Source organism: Macaca nemestrina, chromosome 7, assembly GCF_043159975.1.
Source record: "Macaca nemestrina isolate mMacNem1 chromosome 7, mMacNem.hap1, whole genome shotgun sequence".
Lineage (NCBI taxonomy): Eukaryota > Metazoa > Chordata > Mammalia > Primates > Cercopithecidae > Macaca > Macaca nemestrina.
Genome location: NC_092131.1, coordinates 34,246,718 through 34,268,039, shown reverse-complemented (window position 1 = coordinate 34,268,039; position 21,322 = coordinate 34,246,718). Strand labels below are relative to the sequence as shown.

At 40.8% G+C, this 21,322-nt stretch overlaps 1 protein-coding gene across 2 annotated transcripts in view; it reads left to right on the top strand.

Moving 5' to 3' along the window:
* The window catches only part of LOC105494282 (dynein axonemal light chain 1), a 58,418-nt gene that overhangs the window by 20,133 nt on the left and 16,963 nt on the right, over positions 1–21,322 (top strand). For both annotated transcript variants that reach the window (XM_071099887.1, XM_071099888.1), the window contains exons 5-7: positions 2,914–2,969; positions 7,363–7,489; positions 9,045–9,185. In XM_071099887.1, the coding sequence (XP_070955988.1) occupies positions 2,914–2,969; positions 7,363–7,489; positions 9,045–9,185 (324 nt within the window). The remainder of the gene's footprint in view (positions 1–2,913; positions 2,970–7,362; positions 7,490–9,044; positions 9,186–21,322) is intronic.

Here is a 21,322-nt window from a genome sequence, read left to right as displayed (position 1 = left end):
AACTTATGTGTTGAGTGAATAAATTATTGAATAAGCATTTAATTCTTCATGAAATAGAAAAAAGAAAATGGTGTTTTTTCATATCAAGAAGCTTTAAAGAATAATTATGTGATTTTCTTAAATATTTAATTTTCATAAATTTATAGTAGTTATATAGGATATATTAGTTTGCTAGGTTGCCGTTACAAAGTCCCACAGATTGGGTGGCTTAAACAATAGAAATTTTCTCACAGTTCTGGAGGGTAAAAGTCCAAGGTCAAGATGTTCAGCATAGTTGATTTCTTCTGAGGCCTCTCTCCTTGGCTTGTAGATGACTGTCTTCTCCCTCTGTCATTTTTTTTATTTTTATTTTTTTGAGACAGAGTCTTGTTCTGTCACCCAGGCTGGGATACAGCGGCATGATCTTGGCTCACTGCAACCTCCGCCTCCCAGGCTCAAGCAATTCTTCTGCCTCAGCCTTCCTAGTAGCTGGGATTACAGGCACACACCATGCCCAGCTAATTTTTTTATTTTTAGTAGAGATGGGGTTTCGCCATGTTGGCCAGGCTGGTCTCAAACTCCTGGCCTCAAGTGATCCACCCACCTCGGCTTCCCAAAGTGGTGGGATTACAGGCGTGAGCTTCCACACCTGGCCCCTCCCTCTCTCTTTACGTGGTCTTTTTCTGTGTCTGTGTCCAAATTGCCTCTTGTTACAAGGATACCAATCATGCTGGACAAGGATACCAATCATGCTGGATTACGACCCATCCAAATGACCTCATTTTACCTTAATTACCCTTTTATTTTTTTTAAGTGTCTAAATGGCCCAATTAACTACCTCTTTCTTTTTTTCTTTTAGACAGGGTCTTACTCTGTTACCCAGGCTAGAGTACAGTGGTACAAACTCCTGTGCTGAAACCATCCTCCTGCCTCAGACTCCCGAGTAGCTAGGCTAGGCTTACAGGCATGTGCTACCATGCCCCATGCCCAGTTAATTTTTTTTTTTTTTTTTTGAGAGGGAGTCTTGCTCTGTCACCAGGCTGGAGTGCAGTGGCACAATCTTGGCTCACTGCAAGCTCCACCTCCTCGGTTCAAGCGATTCTTCTGCCTCACCCTCCCAAGTAGCTGGGATTATAGGCATGCGCCACCATGCCCAGCTAATTTTTGTATTTTTAGTAGAGACGGGGTTTCACCATGTTGGCCAGGATGGTCTTGATCTTCTGACCTCGTGATCCACCCGCCTCAGCCTCCCAAAGTGCTGGGATTACAGGAGTGAGCCACCTCGCCCAGCCTAAATTTTTTATTTTGTATTTTTATTTCTGTAAAGGCAGAGTCTTTCTATGTTGCCCAGGCTGGTCTCGAACTCCTGGCCTCAAGTGATCCTCCCACTTCACCTTCTCAAAGTGCTGGGATAATTGGCATAAGCTACCATGACTGGCCCAATTACCTCTTTACAGGCTCTGTCTCCAAATGCAGTCATGTTCTGATGCTAGCGATTAGGATTTAAAGATAAGAATTACACAATTCAGCCCATAACATGGGGTCTTGCTTCAACAGTTAAATCATTTGGTGTGAATTAGACCACTCTTAAAATACCTTGCTCTAAAAGCTCATTGTTTCTTGTAAGACGATTTAAAATAATTTATAAAATAAATTAAAGTTTAAAGTCAAAGTTACATATGCCTGATTCACACAGACACACACACACACACACACATTCACACACAGATCATTTATTGTGTACTTACCATGGATTACACATCTCACTGAATGTTTTAGGTAATTACCTCATTTCATCCTTAGATTCCTATAAGATAGAAATTATATTTCCCCATTTTATATATGGTAAAATAGATTCAAAGAGGTTTGGTTGCTTCCCTAGAGAGTTGGGATTGAAACTCAGTTAATTGGATTTGAGTTCTTACCATTCAATTATGGATGTTGTAGAATAATGTCATCCAACAGAACTGTCAGCACTGTCCCAATACAGTTGCTACTAGCCACATATAGTTATTAAGCACTTGAAATGTGGCTAGTGTGACTGAGAAACTGAATTTTAAATTGTAATTAATTTTAATTAAAGAGCCACATGTGGCTAGTGACCACCATATTAGACAAAGAAGTTACAGATGTTTAAGGTGTGAAAATTCAATATAGTGATAAGCAAAAGTAATCACAGTAGTTTCTTGGAACAGAAATGAGGTTTCCTGGGTGTTTAAAAAAGATTTTTTTTTTAATTTGGAAAAATAATATATGCATCTGGCTTTATTCAAATGGTTCAAAAGAGATTACAATGGGAAATGTCTACTTCTAACCATAGACTGTTATTTCCTCCCCAAAGACAACCACAGTTTCTACTTTCTTTTTTCTCCTCCAGAAATAGCCTATATGATATACAAATAGAAATAACCTTTAAAAAATAAAGATAGGCATTTTATTTTTTAACCAAATCACAGTCTAATTATTTAAAAACTTGAAAGCAAATGATTTTTTAAATACCAAATTTATTTTATTTCACTTCTAATCCTTCATGGAGTGAGGTGGACAATACATAAATATATGTTCTTATTTTCTAGTGTGAGTTCTCATAAGAGATTTGAAATATATATGTTCCCAAACTCAAAATATTCTCTACTGTTCTTCTATCCTGTAATATTTTTATTAGCCAGCAATTTAAGACCATGTGTTCCAGATAGCTAACCATTTTTAAATTTAATATTGACATGTTATGAAATTATACCTGTAGTGTTTACTTTAGGTGATAGGTCGATGTTATTTTCTACTTGATTACCCATTTTTGTTAACACAACCTTTCTTACTCATTGTATAAGGATATCTATTATATAAAACTTATTAAAGCTTTATTATACTAGATTTACAACAATTGTGTACTATGATTCTAGTAAACAAAAAAATGTTTTCTTTTCACTACAGAAAACTTGAGGATATTATCTTTAGGAAGAAACAATATAAAGAACTTAAATGGACTGGTAGGTTGTTATTTATTATTATTTTATTTATTTAATTTGCACACATCCATGAATAATTTCTTGGATAAATTCCTTGAAATGGAATTGCTAGGTCAGAAGGTATCAGTTTCTTTTAAGGCTTTTGTGACATATTCTCAAGTTGCCCTTCAAAAAGTTTGTAACAACCTATACTCCCACCAGTAATGTGTGAGATTTCCCAATTTCCCATACCAGCCTTAGGCATTTAAAATTTTTTTGACATGTCTTATTTCTATATTTATTGGCCATTTGAATTTCCTTCCAAAGAAGGTAAGATGGAGTAATAACGTAAAACTAGGCAACTTCATGAAAGATGAAGTGTATTTTTCTTGTATCTGTTCCCGAAAAGACAATAATTTTTAATGTGTTTATTGTTAAATAATTCATAAACATACTGAAATTTTGTATGGCCCTGACTCCTTTCCCCTCCCAATAAATCTAGCTTGTGCTTTGTAAGAGGCAGTGGGGAGCTGAAATTGCAGTGGTTTTCAACAGTAACCTCCCAAGACCAAACAGGCTAACATGGCCATCCTCCTCAGTACAGAAACAGTGGTAACCCTGAATAGGAGTCATGTTCAGAGGTGCAATTTTGGAATTATCTCAAATTTATTAGCCAAACTGTGAATTATATTTCCACCTCTGTGATTCTATTTACCCACGTAAAGTGTTACTGATGAGTTTTAAAAATGCTTGGAAATTCTTAAGGGTCAGGCTGGGCGCGGTGGCTCACACCTGTGATCTCAGCATTTTGGGAGGCCGAGGTGGACGGATCACGAGGTCAAGAGATCGAGACTATCCTGGCTAACAAGGTGAAATCCCATCCCTACTAAAAAAAATACAAAAAAAAATTAGCCAGGCGTGGTGGTGGGCGCCTGTAGTCCCTGCTACTCGGGAGGCTGAGGCAGGAGAATGGCATGAACCTGGGAGGTGGAGCTTGCAGTGAGCTGAGATGGGGCCACTGCACTCCAGCCTGGGCAACAGAGCGAGACTCTGTCTCAAAAAAAAAAAAAAAAGAAATTATTAAGGGTCAGATTCTGGGATTAAATAAAGGAAGTTTATAACCATTAGATGAATTATTTGCTTTCTAATTGGATATAGTGAGTAAAATTCTTTTTTTTTTTTTTTTTTTTGAGACGGAGTCTTGCTCTGTAGCCCGGGCTGGAGTGCAGTGGCCGGATCTCAGCTCACTGCAAGCTCCGCCTCCCGGGTTTACGCCATTCTCCTGCCTCAGCCTCCGGAGTAGCTGGGACTACAGGCGCCCGCCACCTCGCCCGGCTAGTTTTTTGTATTTTTAGTAGAGACGGGGTTTCACGGTGTTAGCCAGGGTGGTCTCGATCTCCTGACCTCGTGATCCGCCCGTCTCGGCCTCCCAAAGTGCTGGGATTACAGGCTTGAGCCACCGCGCCCGGCCAGTGAGTAAAATTCTTAATGCTCTATAAAAATTTGATTTTTTTTTTTTTTTTTTTTTTTTTTTTGAGAGGGAGTCTTGCCCTGTCACCTAGGCTAGGGTGCAGTGGCGTAATGTCAGTTCACTGCAACATCTGCCTCCCAGATTCAAGTGAATCTCCCTCCTCAGCCTCCTGAATAGCTGGGATTACAGGCACGTGTCACTGTACCCAGCTAATTTTTGTCGTTTTAGTAGAGATGGGGTTTCACCATATTGGTCAGGCTGGTCTCGAACTCCTGACCTCAAGTGATCTATCCGCCTTGGCCTCCCAAAGTGCTGGGATTACAAGCATGAGCCACCGTGCCCAGCCCACAACTGTAGATTTTATAAAACACTGTACACAGGCTACACTTAATTTATAAATAATGTTTTAGCTGGGCACAGAGGCTCAGATCTGTAATGCCAGCACTTGAGGAGGCCGAGGCAGTGGGATCACTTAAGGCCAGTAGTTGGAGTCAAGCATGGACAACATAGTGAGACCCTTGTCTCTACAAAAAAAAAATTTGTTTCTTTAATTAGCCAAGCATGGTGGCACCTGCCTGTTCTAACTACTCAGGGAGCTGAGGCAGGAGGATCACTTGAGCCCAGGAGTTCAAGGCTGCAGTGAGCTGATTGTGCCACTGCACTGCAGCATGGGTAACAGATCAAGACCCTGTCTCTAAATTAAAAAATAAACAAAGAAACAAAAAAACAGAGATTTTTATGCCATTTCATAAAGCTCTCCCACTTCTGTAACCTCCAATATGATATTATTTACAGAGCAGACGTTTACTTTTTTGTTTTCAATACTTACAATGGGTTGACCTTAAAAAATCATAAATTTTAATAGCTGAGAGGTGCCTTAAAGAACTTGTCCAACTTCCTCATTTTTTCCAATGTTTTTTATGGTGGTGAAATATGCATAACATAAAGTTTACCATCTAAAGGATTTTTAAGGGTATAGTTCAGTGGTAGTAAGTAGACTTGTACAACCATCACCATCCATCTCCAGAACTCTCTTCGTCTTGTGAGTCTGAACCTCTATAAGCATATAATAGCTTCCCACTGCCTCTTCCCCCATCCCTGGCACCCACCATTCCACTTTCCATCTTTACAAATTTAACTACTCTAGGTATTTCATATAAGTAGTATCATACAGCATTTATCTTTTTATGACTGGCTTATTTAACTTAGCGTAATGTCCTCAAGTTTCATCCATGTCGTAGCATGTGTCAGAATTTCCTTTCTGCTTAATGTTTTTTTTTTGAGACTGAGTCTCACTGTATTGCCTAGGCTGGAGTGCAGTGGCGCAATTTCGGCTCATTCCAACCTCCGCCTCCCAGGTTCAAGCAATTCTTCTGCATCAGCCACCAAAGTAGCTGGGACTACAGGCATGTGCCACCACACCCGGCTAATTTTTTTATATTTTTAGTAGAGATGGGATTTCACTATGTTGGCCAGGCTGGTCTCAAACTCCTGATCTCAGGCGAACCACCCGCCTCGGCCTCCCAAAGTGTTAGGATTACAGGTGTGAGCCATTGCACCCAGTCCGTTCCTGCTTAATGTTAAATGATATTCTATTATGGTATGTATGTACCATATTTTGTTTATCCGTTTGTGTATCAGTGGACACTTGGTTCACGTCCATCTTTTGGCTATTGTGAATTTACTACTGTGAACATGGGTGTACCAATATCTTGAGACCCCACTTTGATTTCTTCTGAATATGTGCCCAGAAGTGGAATGGCTGGATCCCCTGTTAAGTGATATCAGTTATCACATGATAATTGTTTTAATTTTTTAAGGAACTGCCAAATTGTTTTCTATAGCACCTGCACCATTTTACCTTCCTGCCAACCATGTATAGGGTTCCAATTTCTCCACATCCTCACTAATACTATTTTCTATGATATTGATAGTAGCCATCCTAATGGGTATGAGATGGTATCTCATTGCGCCAATCTCCTCATTTTACAGAGTAAGAAACTGAGGAGAGAAATGACTTGTTTACATGCAGAAGCTGACCAGCTTGCTAAATGACTGTTCAGTTATTGTCCAGTTCTTGAAAGAGTCAGTTTATTTAATGACAGATTTCACTGAATTGATTCATTCAAACTTTGCCAGGTTTTCCTAATTGATATTCACTAGCCTACTTCACTAAAATCTTGTCTTTATTATCTACTTAACAAATACCTGTAGGAAATTGTATTATTGGCTGGGCACAGTGGCTCATGCCTGTAATCCCAGCACTTTGGGAGGCTGAGGTGGGCAGATCCCTTGAGTTTAGGAGTTCAAGACCAGCCTGGACAACATCTCTACAAAACCCACCTCTACCAAAAAGACAAAAATTAGCCAGATGTGGTAGTGTGCACCTGTAGTTCCAGCTACTAGGGAGGCTGAGGTGAGAGGATTGCTTCAGCCCAGGGGAGGTTGAGGCTGAAGTTAGCTGTGAGTGTGCCACTGTACCCCAGCCTGGGTGACAAAGCAAGACCCTGTCTCAAACAAAACAAAACAAAAAACAAATTTTTTATGTTTGAAAATTATCATAATAAATGTTGGAGAAGACCCTGAATTTTAGACCTAGCTCTATTATTTAATAGCAGTGTGTTCTTAGAAAAAGCCCTTAATCCCTCTATACCAGAAATCAAATAACCTGCCTTATCTTCTTTCAAGCAGATGTTGTAAGGACCAAATAATATACTCTGTGGGAATGTAATTTGAAAACCATAGCATTAATGAAAGTGATAAGGTGGTGCTGTTGTTTCCCCTCTTGGTGATTTCAGTATTTCAGTAGCTATTCTTAAAAAAACTCCCACACAGCTACTAGCTCTTCTACAAGTAGACAGGCAGGGTCTAAGTTCGCTTGGAAAGCTATTATGCATATCTTTATAAAGGAGACGGAAAGAAAAGGTTAAACATAAACATAAATCAAATTTTGTTCTTTTTCAGGAGGCAGTAGGGGACACGTTAGAAGAACTGTGGATCTCCTACAATTTTATTGAGAAGTTGAAAGGGATCCACGTAATGAAGAAATTGAAGATTCTCTACATGTCTAATAACCTGGTAAAAGACTGGGGTAAGCTGAGAGTGGCCCTTTGCTAACCGTCTACCGCCTGTTTATAGAAAATAGTCCGAGAGGGAAAAGATGCAAAACGAGAACGTTTATTTCTAAGCACAGAGAGAAAGTGGGAACATTTATGTCTAAGCTCAGAGAGAAATAGTATAGGAGTTTCTAAATTTTAAATGCTTAACATTTATATTTAACTATTTACTTAGGATGAGTATAATCTGATAGGTCCTGGTCCTATTAATCATGAAAAAAATTTAAGCTATTATCCAAAGGCTGAAGTAATCAGTTTAACTATAATACTTCATAGGCAGAAGACTTGTTTGATATCTATGTTACTTTGCTTTTTTATTGTACATAATTCATTCAGTTATATGCGATGAACTATACCAGTCTCTTTGGATACATAGTTGAATAGGACATTATCTCTGCCCTCAAGGAGTTCACAGCTTAGTGGGAAAAATTAGTTTGTAAGTTAATAATTATAAAACTATGTGATAAGAGGCCAGGCGCAGTGGCTCTTGCTGGTAATCCCAACGCTTAGGGAGGCCGAGGCAGGCGGATCACCTGAGGTCAGGAATTCGAGACTAGTCTGGCCAACATGGCAAAACCCAAAAATTTTTTTGTAAAAATACGAAAAGATAGCCAGGTGTGGTGGTACACCCTGTAGTCCCAGCTACTTGGGAGGCTGAGGCATGAGAGTTGCTTTAACCCAGGAGACAGAGGTTGCAGTGAGTGGAGATCATGCCTTTGCACTCCAGCCTGGGTGACAGAGGGAGACTCTTTCTCAAAAAAACAAACAAACAAACAAACAAAAAAACACAAAAACTGTGTGATAAGTTCTGCAATAGAGATTTGAATGAGTTGTTTTAAGAATTCAAAGATGAGGGAATGGGTACAGACAAAGGCAAGTTAGCTTAACCTACACTGATGCAGCACAGCATGAAGAAGACCTGTCACTGGAAAGTGATTTGTTCTTTTTGACTCTGAATCTCATTTCATTTTGTTTCATCCTTATGCTAGCATTTAAAGTAAAGAAGTGTGTCTTCCTTTTCCTTCCCATCCTGTAATGTCTTCTGAGAACGACTTTATATGGTATAACTTTCCCAGTTTCCTTCAAAATCTTAAACAACTAATTGTCATGAATAGTCACAAACTGAGGGTTAATGATATTGGAATTTAATCCCCAAAATTGTAACAGTAAAACTTGCTGGGTGTTTTGTTTTGTTTTGTTTTGTTTTGAGATAGAGTCTTGCTCTGTCACCCAGTCTGGGGTGCATTGGTGCAATCTCCGCTCACTGCAACCTCCACCTCTCAGGTTCAAGCAATTCTCCTGCCTCAGCCTCCTGAGTAGCTGGAACTACAGGTGCACGCCACCACGCCTGGCTAATTTTTGTATTTTTAGTAGAGACAGAGTTTCACTGTGTTAGCCAGGATGGTCTCAATCTCCTGACCTCGTGATCCGCCCGCCTTGGCCTCCCAAAGTGCTGGGATTACAGGCGTGAGCCACTGTACCCAGCCAAAACTTGCTGTTTTAATATGGAAAATATTATTTTACTTGTAGCTGAGTTTGTGAAGCTGGCAGAACTGCCATGCCTGGAAGACCTGGTGTTCGTAGGCAATCCCTTGGAAGAGAAACATTCTGCTGAGAATAACTGGATTGAAGAAGCAACCAAGAGAGTGCCCAAACTGAAAAAGCTGGATGGTGAGTGATTCTGAGCTGGCTTGGACCTGTCTTCTGGGCATAAAAATGGAATTTGTGGCATGGAATCGTGAAGAGGAGAAAAACTAAAGAAAAAATACCTCTGATATTCCAGGTCATTTCTATCTATATAAAATTGAATGGTCTAGGTTTGAGCCAAGGTAAGATGAAAAACTGCTAGGATATTTAGACTGGTACAAGACTCTCCCTAGACTGAAAGCTTACAAGAAAGCTAGGCCTGACCAGGCACGGTGGCTCATGCCTGTAATCCTAGCACTTTAGGAGGCTGAGGCGGGTGGATCACCCAAGGTCAGGAGTCTGAGACCAGCCTGGCCAACATGGTGAAACCCCATCTCTACTAAAAATACAAAAATTAGCCAGGCGTGGTGACGGGCACCTGTAATCCCAGCTACTTGGGAGGCTGAGGCAGGAGAATTGCTTGAACTCGGCGGGTGGAAGTTGCAGTGACCCGAGATTGTGCCATTGCACTTCATCCTGAGCAAAAAAGAGTGAAACTCCATCTCAAAAAAAAAGAAAAAGAAAAAAGAAAGAAAGAAAGCTAGGCCTAGGCCTTATAAATCTATGTGGGGCCAGTCACAGTGGCACGTTTCTGCAGTCCCAAGCTATTCAATGAGGCAGGAAGATTGCTTGAGGTCAGGAGTTTGAGATCAGCCTTCATAATATAGCGAGACAAACCCTGTATTTATTTTTTTAAAATTGTATATTTATATTTTCCTGATATAAATTTCCTTCTGTTATGTTGGATTAAAGCTGGAATTATTCAGGGTTTGGTGCTGAGCCACCTCCTTTTCTCACTCTTCCCTCTATCACAAAGAGGTCACCCATGAAAGCAGTAAGAGAGAAGGATCCTGGCCAGGTGCAGTGGCTCACACCTGTAATCCCAGCACTGTGGGAGGCCAAGGTGGGCAGATCATCTGAGGCTGGGAGTTAGACCCGCCTGACCAACATGGAGAAACCCATCTCTACTAAAAATACAAAATTAACCGGGTGTGGTGGTTTGTGCCTGTAACCCCATCTACTAGGGAGGCTGAGGCAGGAGAATCGCTTGAATCCGGGAGGCGGAGGTTCTGGTGAGCCACGATTGTGCCACTACACTCCAGCCTGGGCAACAAGAGCGAAACTCCATCTCAAAAAAAAAAAAAAAAAGAGGGAGACGGATCCTGACTTCCAGACAACATCAAGTTCCATGTCTATCTACTATCTACTTGTACTTTTATGTAAAAGAAAAATAAACTTCTAGTTCACTTAAGCAAGTTAAAAAAAGAAAGAAAGCTAGGCTTGTCCTCAAGTCAGAAAGGTGACACAAAGGTCACAAATTTTGGTCAGAATCAAAAATTATTCTGATTATACAGAATAATCAGAAATACATGGTAAGCAGTTGCTTTTTTACAATTGGATCAAAATTGTGGTGTTCTCTCTCACTGTCTCTCCCCTCATCCCCAGTCTTAGTTTCCCAATATCTAATATCAGTGTCAGCATCAGTAGATAACCCTGATTAACTGAGTCAGGTCCCAGCTCCTCCACTTAATAGTTTGTGAAATTGTGCTAATTAATTAATCTCACCAAACCTTGTTTATTTGTAATCTAAAAAGTGGAGATGATAATAGTACCATTAGTAATCATTTAGAACATATATCAGAGTATTATTATGAGGATTAAATGAAATAATCTATGTGAAACACTGAACACATGGAGATAATCTATGCTAAACGTTGTGCTTAACATAAAGTAAGTATTCAAAATATATGTTATTAACTGGGTGTGGTGGCTGACACCTGTAATCCTAGCACTTTGGGAAGCCGAGGTGGGAGGATCACATGAGGTCAGGAGTTCAAGACCAGCCTGGCCAACATGGTGAAACCCCGTCTCTACTAAAAATACAAAAATTAGCTGGACGTGGTGGCGGGCGCCTATAATCCCAGCTACTTGGGAGATTGAGGCAGGAGAATCACTTGAACCTGGGAGGCGGGGGTTGCAGTGAGCTGAGATTGTGCCACTGTACTCTAACCTGGGTGACAGAACAAGACTCTGGGAAAGAAAGAAAGAGAGAGAGGGAGGGAGGGAGGGGAGGGAGGGAGGAAAGGAAGGGAGGAAAGGAATGAAAGGAAGGAAAGAAAGAGAGAAAGAGAAAGAGAGGGAAAGAAAGAAAGAAAGAAAGGGAAGGGGAGGGGAGGGGAGGGGAGGGGAGGGGAGGGGAGGGGAGGGGAGGGAAGGGAAGGGAAGGGAAGGGAAAAGAAAAGAAAAAGGCCGGGCGCGGTGGCTCAAGCCTGTAATCCCAGCACTTTGGGAGGCCGAGGCGGGATCACGAGGTCAGGAGATCGAGACCATCCTGGCTAACATGGTGAAACCCCGTCTCTACTAAAAAAATACAAAAAACTAGCCTGGAGAGGTGGCGGGCGCCTGTAGTCCCAGCTACTCGGGAGGCTGAGGCAGGAGAATGGCGGGAACCCGGGAGGCGGAGCTTGCAGTGAGCTGAGATCGGGCCACTGCACTCCAGCCCGGGCGAGAGAGCGAGACTCCGTCAAAAAAAAAAAAAAAAAAGAAAGAAAGAAAGAAAGAAAAGAAAAGAAAAAAAAAAAGAAAAGAAAAGAAAGAGAGAGGCTGGGCACAGTGACTCGCACCTGTAATCCCATCACTTTGAGAGGCCGAGGCGGGCAGATCACCTAAGGTCGGCAGTTCGAGACCAGCCTGACCAACATGGAGAAACCCCATCTCCACTAAAAATATAAAATTAGCCAGGTGTGGTGGCACATGCCTGTAATCCCAGCTATTCAGGAGGCTGAGGCAGAAGAATTGCTTGAACCCGGGAGGTAGAGGTGGTGAGCTGAGATCACACCACTGCACTCCAGCCTGGACAACAAGGAAGGGAATGGAATGGAATGCAATGGAGAATGGAATGGAATGGAGAATGGAATGGAATGGAAAGGAGAATGGAATGGAATGGAATGGAGAATGGAATGGAATGGAATGGAGAATTGAATGGAATGGGGAATGCAATGGAATGGAATAGAGAATGGAATGGAATGGAATGGAATGGAGAATGGAATGGAATGGAGAATGGAATGGAATGGAGAATGGAGAACGGAGAATGGAGAATGGATAATGGAATGGAATGAAGAATGGAATGGAATGGAGAGGAATGGAGAATGGAATGGAGAATGGAATGTAATGCAATGGAGAATGGATTGCAATGGAGAATGGAATGGAATGGAATGGAATGGAGAGGAATGGAGAATGGAATGGAATTGAGAATGGAATGGAATGGAATTGAGAATGGAATGGAATGGAATGGAATGGAGAATGGAATGGAATGGAGAATGGAATGGAATGGAATGGAGAGGAATGGTAATGGAATGGAGAGGAATGGAGAATGGAATGGAATGGAATGGAATGAAATGGAATGGAATGGAGAATGGAATGGAAGGGAATTGAGAATGGAATGGAATGGAATTGAGAATGGAATGGAATGGGGAATGGAATGGAGAATGGAATGGAAAGGAATGCAGAGGAATGGAGAATGGAATGGAGAATGGAATTGAGAATGGAATGGAATGGAAAGGAGAATGGAATGGAGAATGGAATGGAATGGAGAGGAATGGAAAATGGAATGGAGAATGGAATGGAATGGAATGGAATGGAGAATGGAACAGAATGGAATGCAATGGAGAATGGAATGAAATGGAATGGAGAATGGAGTGGAATGGAGAATGGAATGGAATGGAGAATGGAATGAAATGGAATGGAATGGAGATTGAAATGGAATGGAATGGAATGGAGAATGGAATGGAATGGAATGAAATGGAATGGAGAATGGAATGGAGACTGGAATGGAATGGAATGGAATGGAATGGAGAATGGAAGGGAATGGAGAATGGAATGGACAGTGGAATGGAATGGAATGGAATGGAATGGAGAGTGGAATGGAATGGATTAGAATGGAATGGAATGGAGAATGGAGAATGGAATGGAATGGAGAATGGAATGGAATGGAGAATGGAATGGATTGGAATGGAATGGAATGGAGAGTGGAATGGAATGGAATGGAATGGAATGGAATGGAGAGTGGAATGGAATGGATTGGAATGGAATGGAATGGAGAATGGAGAATGGAATGGAATGGAATGGAGAATGGATTGGAATGGAATGGAATGGAGAATGGAATAAAATGGAATGGAATGGAATGGAGAATGGAATGGAATGGAGATTGGAATGGAATGGAATGGAGAATGGAATGGAATGGAATGGAATGGAATCGATTGGAATGGAATGGAGAATGGAATGGAATGGAATGGATTGGAATGGAATGGAGAATGGAATGGAATGGAATGGAGAATGGCATGGAATGGAATGGAATGGAATGGAGAATGGAATGGAATGGAATGAATTGGAATGGAATGGAGAATGGAATGGAATGGAGAATGGAATGGAATGGAATGGAATGGGGAATGGAATGGAGAATGGAATGGAATGGATTGGAATGGAATGGAATGGAGAATGGAAAATGGAATGGAATGGAGAATGGAATGGAATGGAGAATGGAATGCAATGGAATGGAATGGAGAATGGAATGGAATGGAATGGAATGGAGAATGGAATGGAATGGAGAATGGAATGGAATGGAATGGAATATAGAATGGAATGTAAAATGGAATGGAATGGAATGGAATAGAAAATGGAATGGAAGGGAAAGGAATGGAATGGAGAATGGAATGGAATGGAGAATGGAATGCAATGGAAAATGGAATGGAATGGAATGGATTGGAGAATGAAATGGATTGGAATGGAATGGAATGGAGAGTGGAATGGAATGGATTGGAATGGAATGGAGAAAGGATTGGAGAATGCAATGGAGAATGGAATGGAATGGAATGGAATGGAATGGAGAATGGAATGGAATGGAATGGATTGGAATGGAATGGAGAATGGAATGGAATTGAATGGAATGGAGAATGGAATGGAGAATGGAATGCAGAATGGAATGGAATGGAATGGAGAATGGAATGTAGAGTGGAATGGAATGGAATGGAATGGAGAATAGAATGGAATGGAGAATGGAATGAAATGGAATGGAATGGAATGGAATGGAATGGAATGGAATGGAGAATGGAATGGAATGGATGGATTGGAATGGAATGGAGAATGGAATGGAATGGAGAATGGAATGGAGAATGGAATGCAGAATGGAATGGAATGGAATGTAGAGTGGAATGGAATGGAATGGAATGGAGAATGGAACGGAATGGAATGGAATGGAATGGAATGGAGAATAGAATGGAATGGAATGGAATGGAATGGAATGGAGAATGGAATGGAATGGAATGCATTGGAATGGAATGGAGAATGGAATGGAATGGAATGGAGAATGGAATGGAATGGAATGGAATGGAATGGAATGGAATGGGGAATGGAATGGGGAATGGAATGCGGAATGGAATGGAATGGAATGCAGAATGGAATGGAATGGAATGGAATGGAGAATGGAACGGAATGGAATGGAATGGAATGGAATGGAATGGAAAATGGAATGGAATGGAAAGGAGAATGGAATAGAATGGAAAATGGAATGGAATGGAATGGAATGGAATGGAATGGAGAATGGAATGGAATGGAGAATGGAATGGAGAATGGAATGGAATGGAATGGAATGGAATGGAGAATGGAATGGAATGGAAAATGGAATGGAATGGAGAATGGAATGAAATGGAATGGAATGGAGATTGAAATGGAATGGAATAGAATGGAGAATGGAATGGAATGGAATGGAGAATGAAATGGAGAATGGAATGCAATGGAGAATGGAATGGAATGGAGAATGGAATGGAATGGAATGGAATGGAATGGAGAGTGAAATGGAATGGAATGGAATGGAAAATGGAATGGAATGGAATGGAATGGAATGGAGAATGGAATGGAATGGAATGGAGAATGGAATGCAATGGAATGGAATGGAGAATGGAATGGAATGGAATGGAGAATGGAATGGAATAGAAAATGGAATGGAATGGAATGGAATGTAAAATGGAATGGAATGGAATAGAAAATGGAATGGAAGGGAATGGAATGGAATGGAGAATGGAATGGAATGGAGAATGGAATGGAAAATGGAATGGAGAATGGAATGCAATGGAAAATGGAATGGAATGGAATTGATTGGAGAATGAAATGGATTGGAATGGAATGGAATGGAGAGGGGAATGGAATGGATTGGAATGGAGAATGGAATGGAATGGAATGGATTGGAATGGAATGGAGAATGGAATGGAATGGAATGGAATGGAGAATGGAATGCAGAATGGAATGGAATAGAATGGAGAATGGAATGTAGAGTGGAATGGAATGGAATGGAATGGAGAATAGAATGGAATGGAGAATGGAATGAAATGGAATGGAATGGAATGGAGAATGGAATGGAATGGATGGATTGGAATGGAATGGAGAATGGAATGGAATGGAGAATGGAATGGAGAATGGAATGGAATGGAATGGAATGGAGAATGGAATGGAGAATGGAATGCAGAATGGAATGGAATGGAGAATGGAATGTAGAGTGGAATGGAATGGAATGGAATGGAGAATAGAATGGAATGGAGAATGGAATGAAATGGAATGGAATGGAGTGGAGAATGGAATGGAATGGATGGATTGGAATGGAATGGAGAATGGAATGGAATGGAGAATGGAATGGAGAATGGAATGGAATGGAATGCAGAATGGAATGTAGAGTGGAATGGAATGGAATGGAATGGAGAATGGAACGGAATGGAATGGAATGGAATGGAATGGAGAATAGAATGGAATGGAGAATGGAATGGAATGGAATGGAATGGAGAATGGAATGGAATGGAATGGATTGGAATGGAATGGAGAATGGAATGGAATGGAATGGAATGGGGAATGGAATGGGGAATGGAATGCAGAATGGAATGGAATGGAATGCAGAATGGAATGTAGAGTGGAATGGAATGGAATGGAATGGAGAATGGAACGGAATGGAATGGAATGGAATGGAAAATGGAATGGAATGGAAAGGAGAATGGAATGGAATGGAAAATGGAATGGAATGGAATGGAATGGAGAATGGAATGGAATGGAGAATGGAATGGAGAATGGAATGGAATGGAATGGAATGGAGAATGGAATGGAATGGAGAATGGAATGGAATGGAAAATGGAATGGAATGGAGAATGGAATGAAATGGAATGGAATGGAGATTGAAATGGAATGGAATAGAATGGAGAATGGAATGGAATGGAATGGAGAATGAAATGGAGAATGGAATGCAATGGAGAATGGAATGGAATGGAGAATGGAATGGAATGGAATGGAATGGAGAGTGAAATGGAATGGAATGGAATGGAAAATGGAATGGAGAATGGAATGGAATGGAATGGAATGCAGAATGGAATGTAGAGTGGAATGGAATGGAATGGAATGGAGAATGGAACGGAATGGAGTGGAATGGAATGGAAAATGGAATGGAATGGAAAGGAGAATGGAATGGAATGGAAAATGGAATGGAATGGAATGGAATGGAGAATGGAATGGAATGGAGAATGGAATGGAGAATGGAATGGAATGGAAAATGGAATGGAATGGAATGGAATGGAGAATGGAATGGAATGGATAATGGAATGGAGAATGGAATGGAATCGAGAATGGAATGGAATGGAGAATGGAATGGAATGGAAAATGGAATGGAATGGAGATTGAAATGGAATGGAATAGAATGGAGAATGGAATGGAATGGAATGGAATGCAGAATGGAATGGAATGGAGAATGGAATGGAATGGAGAATGGAATGGAATAGAATGGAATGGAGAATCGAATGGAATGGAATGGAATGGAATAGAGAATGGAATGGAATGGAGAATGGAAATGAATGGAATGAAATGGAATGGAATGGAGAATGGAATGGAGAATGGAATGGAATGGAATGGAGAGTGGACTGGAATGGAATGGAATGGAGAATGGAATGGAAAGTGGAATGGAATAGATTGGAATGGAATGGAATGGAGAATGGAAGGGAATGGAGAATGGAATGGAATGGACAATGGAATGGAATGGAATGGAATGGCGAGTGAAATGGAGAATGGAAGGCAGAATGGAATGGAATGGAGAATGGAATGGAATGGAGAATGGAATGGAATGGAGAATCAATGGAATGGAATGGAGAATGGAATGGAATGGAGAATGGAATGGAATGGAGAATCAATGGAATGGAATGGAGAATGGAATGGAGAATGGAATAGAATGGAGAATGGAATGGAGAATGGAATGGAATGGAGAATGGAATGGAGAATGCAATAGAATGGAATGGAGAATGGAATGGAATGGAGAATCGAATGGAATGGAATGGAGAATGAAATGGAATGGAATGGAGAATGGAATGGAATGGAATGGAGGATGGACTGGAATGGAGAATGGAATGGAATGGAGGATGGAATGGAATGGAGAATGGGATGGAATGAAATGGAATAGAGAATGGAATGGAGAATGGAATGGAATGAAATGGAGAATGGAATGGAATGGAGGATGGAATGGAATGGAATGGAGAATGGAATGGAGAATGGAATGGAATGGAATGGAGGATGGAATGGAATGGAGGATGGAATGGAATGGAGAATGGAATGGAATGGAATGAAATGGAATGGAAAGGAATGGAGAATGGAATGGAGAATGGAATGGAATGGAATGGAGAATGGAATGGAATGGAATGGAGGATGGACTGGAATGGAGAATGGAATGGAATGGAATGGAGGATGGAATGGAATGGAGAATGGAATGGAATGGAATGAAATGGAATAGAATGGAGAATAGAATGGAGAATGGAATGGAGAATGAAATGGAATGGAATGGAGAATGGAATGGAATGGAATGGAAGATGGAATGGAATGGAGAATGGAATGGAATGGAGAATGGAATGCAATGGAATGGAGGATGGAATGGAATGGAGAATGGAATGGAATGGAGGATGGAATGGAATGGAGAATGGAATGGAATGGAATGGATTTGAATGGAGAATAGAATGGAATGGATTGGAATGGATTGGAATGGAATGGAGAATGGAATGGAATGGAGAATGGAATGGAATGGGATGAATGGAGAGTGGAAAGGAGAATGCAATGGAATGGAGAATGGAATGGAATGGAGAATGGAATGGAATGGAATGGAATGGAGAATGGAATGAAATGGAATGGAATGGAGAATGGAGTGGAGAGTGGAATGTCATGGAATGGAGAATGGAATGGAATGGAATGGATTTGAATAGGGAATGGAATGGAATGGATTGGAATGGATTGGAATGAAATGGAGAATGGAATGGAGTGGAATGCAATGGAATGGAGAATGGAGAATGGAATGGAATGGAATGGAGAATGGAATGGAACGGAGAATGGAATGGAATGGAGAATGGAATGGAGAATGAAATGAAATGGAGAATGGAATGGAGTGGAATGGAATGGAATGGAGAATGGAATGGAGAATGGAGAATGGAGAATGGAGAATGGAATGGAATGGAATGGAGAATGCAATGGAATGGAGAATGGAATGGAGAATGGAATGGAATGGAATGGAATGGAGAATGGAATAGAGAATGGAATGGAATGGAGAATGGAACGGAATGGAATGGGGAATGGAATGGAATGGAGAGGAATGGACAATGGAAGGGAGAATGCAGTGGAATGGAATGGAATGGAGAATGGAATGGAGAATGGAATGGAATGGAGAATGGAATGGAGAATGGAATGGAATGGATCGGAATGGAGAATGGAATGGAATGGAGAATGGAATGGAATGGAATGGAGAATGGAATGGAATGGAATGGAATGGAATGGAATGGAGAATGGAATGGAATGGAATGGAATGGAATGGAGAATGGAATGGAATGGAATGGAATGGAATGGAATGGAGAATGGAATGGAATGGAATGGAATGGAGAATGGAAGGGAATGGAGAATGGAATGGAGAATGGAATGAAATGGAATGGAATGGAATGGAATGGATTGGAATGGAATGGAATGGAGAATGGAGAATGGAATGGAATGGAGAATGGAATGGAGAATGGAACGGAATGGAATGGAGAATGGAATAGAGAATGGAATGGAATGGAGAATGGAATGGAATGGAGAATGCAATGGAATGGAGAATGGAATGGAGAATGGAATGGAATGGAATGGATCGGAATGGAGAATGGAATGGAATGGAATGGAATGGAGAATGGAATGGAGAATGGAATGAAATGGAATGGAATGGAATGGAATGGAGAATGGAATGGAATGGAATGGAATGGAGAATGGAATGGAGAATGGAATGGAATGGATTGGAATGGAATGGAATGGAATGGAGAATGGAAAATGGAATGGAATGGAGAATGGAATGGAATGGAGAATGGAATGGAATGGAATGGAGAATGGAATGCAATGGAATGGAATGGAGAATGGAATGGAATGGAATGGAATGGAGAATGGAATGGATTGGAATGGAATGAAGAGTGAAATGGAATGGATTGGAATAGAATGGAATGGAGAATGGCGAATGGAATGGAATGGGATGGAATGGAGAATGGAGTGGAATGGAATGTAATGGAATGGAATGGATTGGAATGGAATGCAGAACGGAATGGAATGCAATGGAGAATAGAATGGACAATGGAATGGAATGGTGAATGGAATGGAGAATGGAATGGAATGGAATGGAATGGAGAATGGAATGAAATGGAATGGAGAATGGAATGGAGAATGGAATTGAATGGAATGGAGAATGAAATGGAATGGAATGGAGAATGGAATGGAATGGAGAATGCAATGGAATGGAGAATGGAATGGAATGGAATGGATCAGAATGGAGAATGGAATGGAATGGAATGGATCAGAATGGAGAATGGAATGGAATGGAATGGAATGGAGAATGGAATGGAATGGAATGGAGAATGGAATGAAATGGAATGGAATGGAGAATGGAATGGAATGGAATGGAATGGAGAATGGAATGGAGAATGGAATGGATTGGAATGGAATGGAATGGAGAATGGAATGGAATTGAATGGAGAATGGAATGCAATGGAATGGAATGGAGAATGGAATGGAATGGAATGGAATGGAGAGTGAAATGGAATGGATTGGAATGGAATGGAATGGAGAATGGCGAATGGAATGGAATGGGATGGAATAGAGAATGGAATGGAATGGAATGGAACGGAAAGTGGAATGGAATTGATTGGAATGGAATGCAGAACGGAATGGAATGGAATGGAGAAAAGAATGGACAATGGAATGGAATGGTGAATGGAATGGAGAATGGAATGGAATGGAATGGAGAATGGAATGAAATGGAATGGAGAATGGAATGGAATGGAATGGAGAATGGAATTGAATGGAATGGAGAATGAAATGGAATGGAATGGAGAATGGAATGGAATGGAATGGAAGATGGAATGGAATGGAGAATGGAATGGAATGGAATCAAATGGAATGGAATGGAGAATGGAATGGAGAATGGAATGGAATGGAATGGAATGGCATGGAGAATGGAATGAAGAATGGAAAGGAATGGAATGGATAATGGAATGGAATGGAATGGAATGGAGAATGGAATGGAATGGAGAATGGAATGGAATGGAATGGATGATGGAATGGAATGGAGAATGGAATGGAATGGAATGGATTTGAATGGAGAATAGAATGGAATGGATTGGAATGGATTGGAATGGAATGGAGAATGGAATGGAATGGAGAATGGAATGGAATGGGATGAATGGAGAGTGGAAAGGAGAATGCAATGGAATGGAGAATGGAATGGAATGGAGAATGGAATGAAATGGAATGGAATGGAGAATGGAGTGGAGAGTGGAATGGCATGGAATGGAGAATGGAATGGAATGGATTTGAATGGGGAATGGAATGGAATGGATTGGAATGGATTGAAATGGAATGGAGAATGGAAGGAATGGAGAATGGAATGGAATAGAATGGAGAATGGAATGGAATGGAATGGAGAATGGAATGGAATGGAATGGAATGGAGAATGGAATGGAATGGAATGGAGAATGAAATGGAATGGAATGGAGAATGGAATGGAATGGAATGGAGGATGGAATGGAATGGAATGGAATGAAATGGAG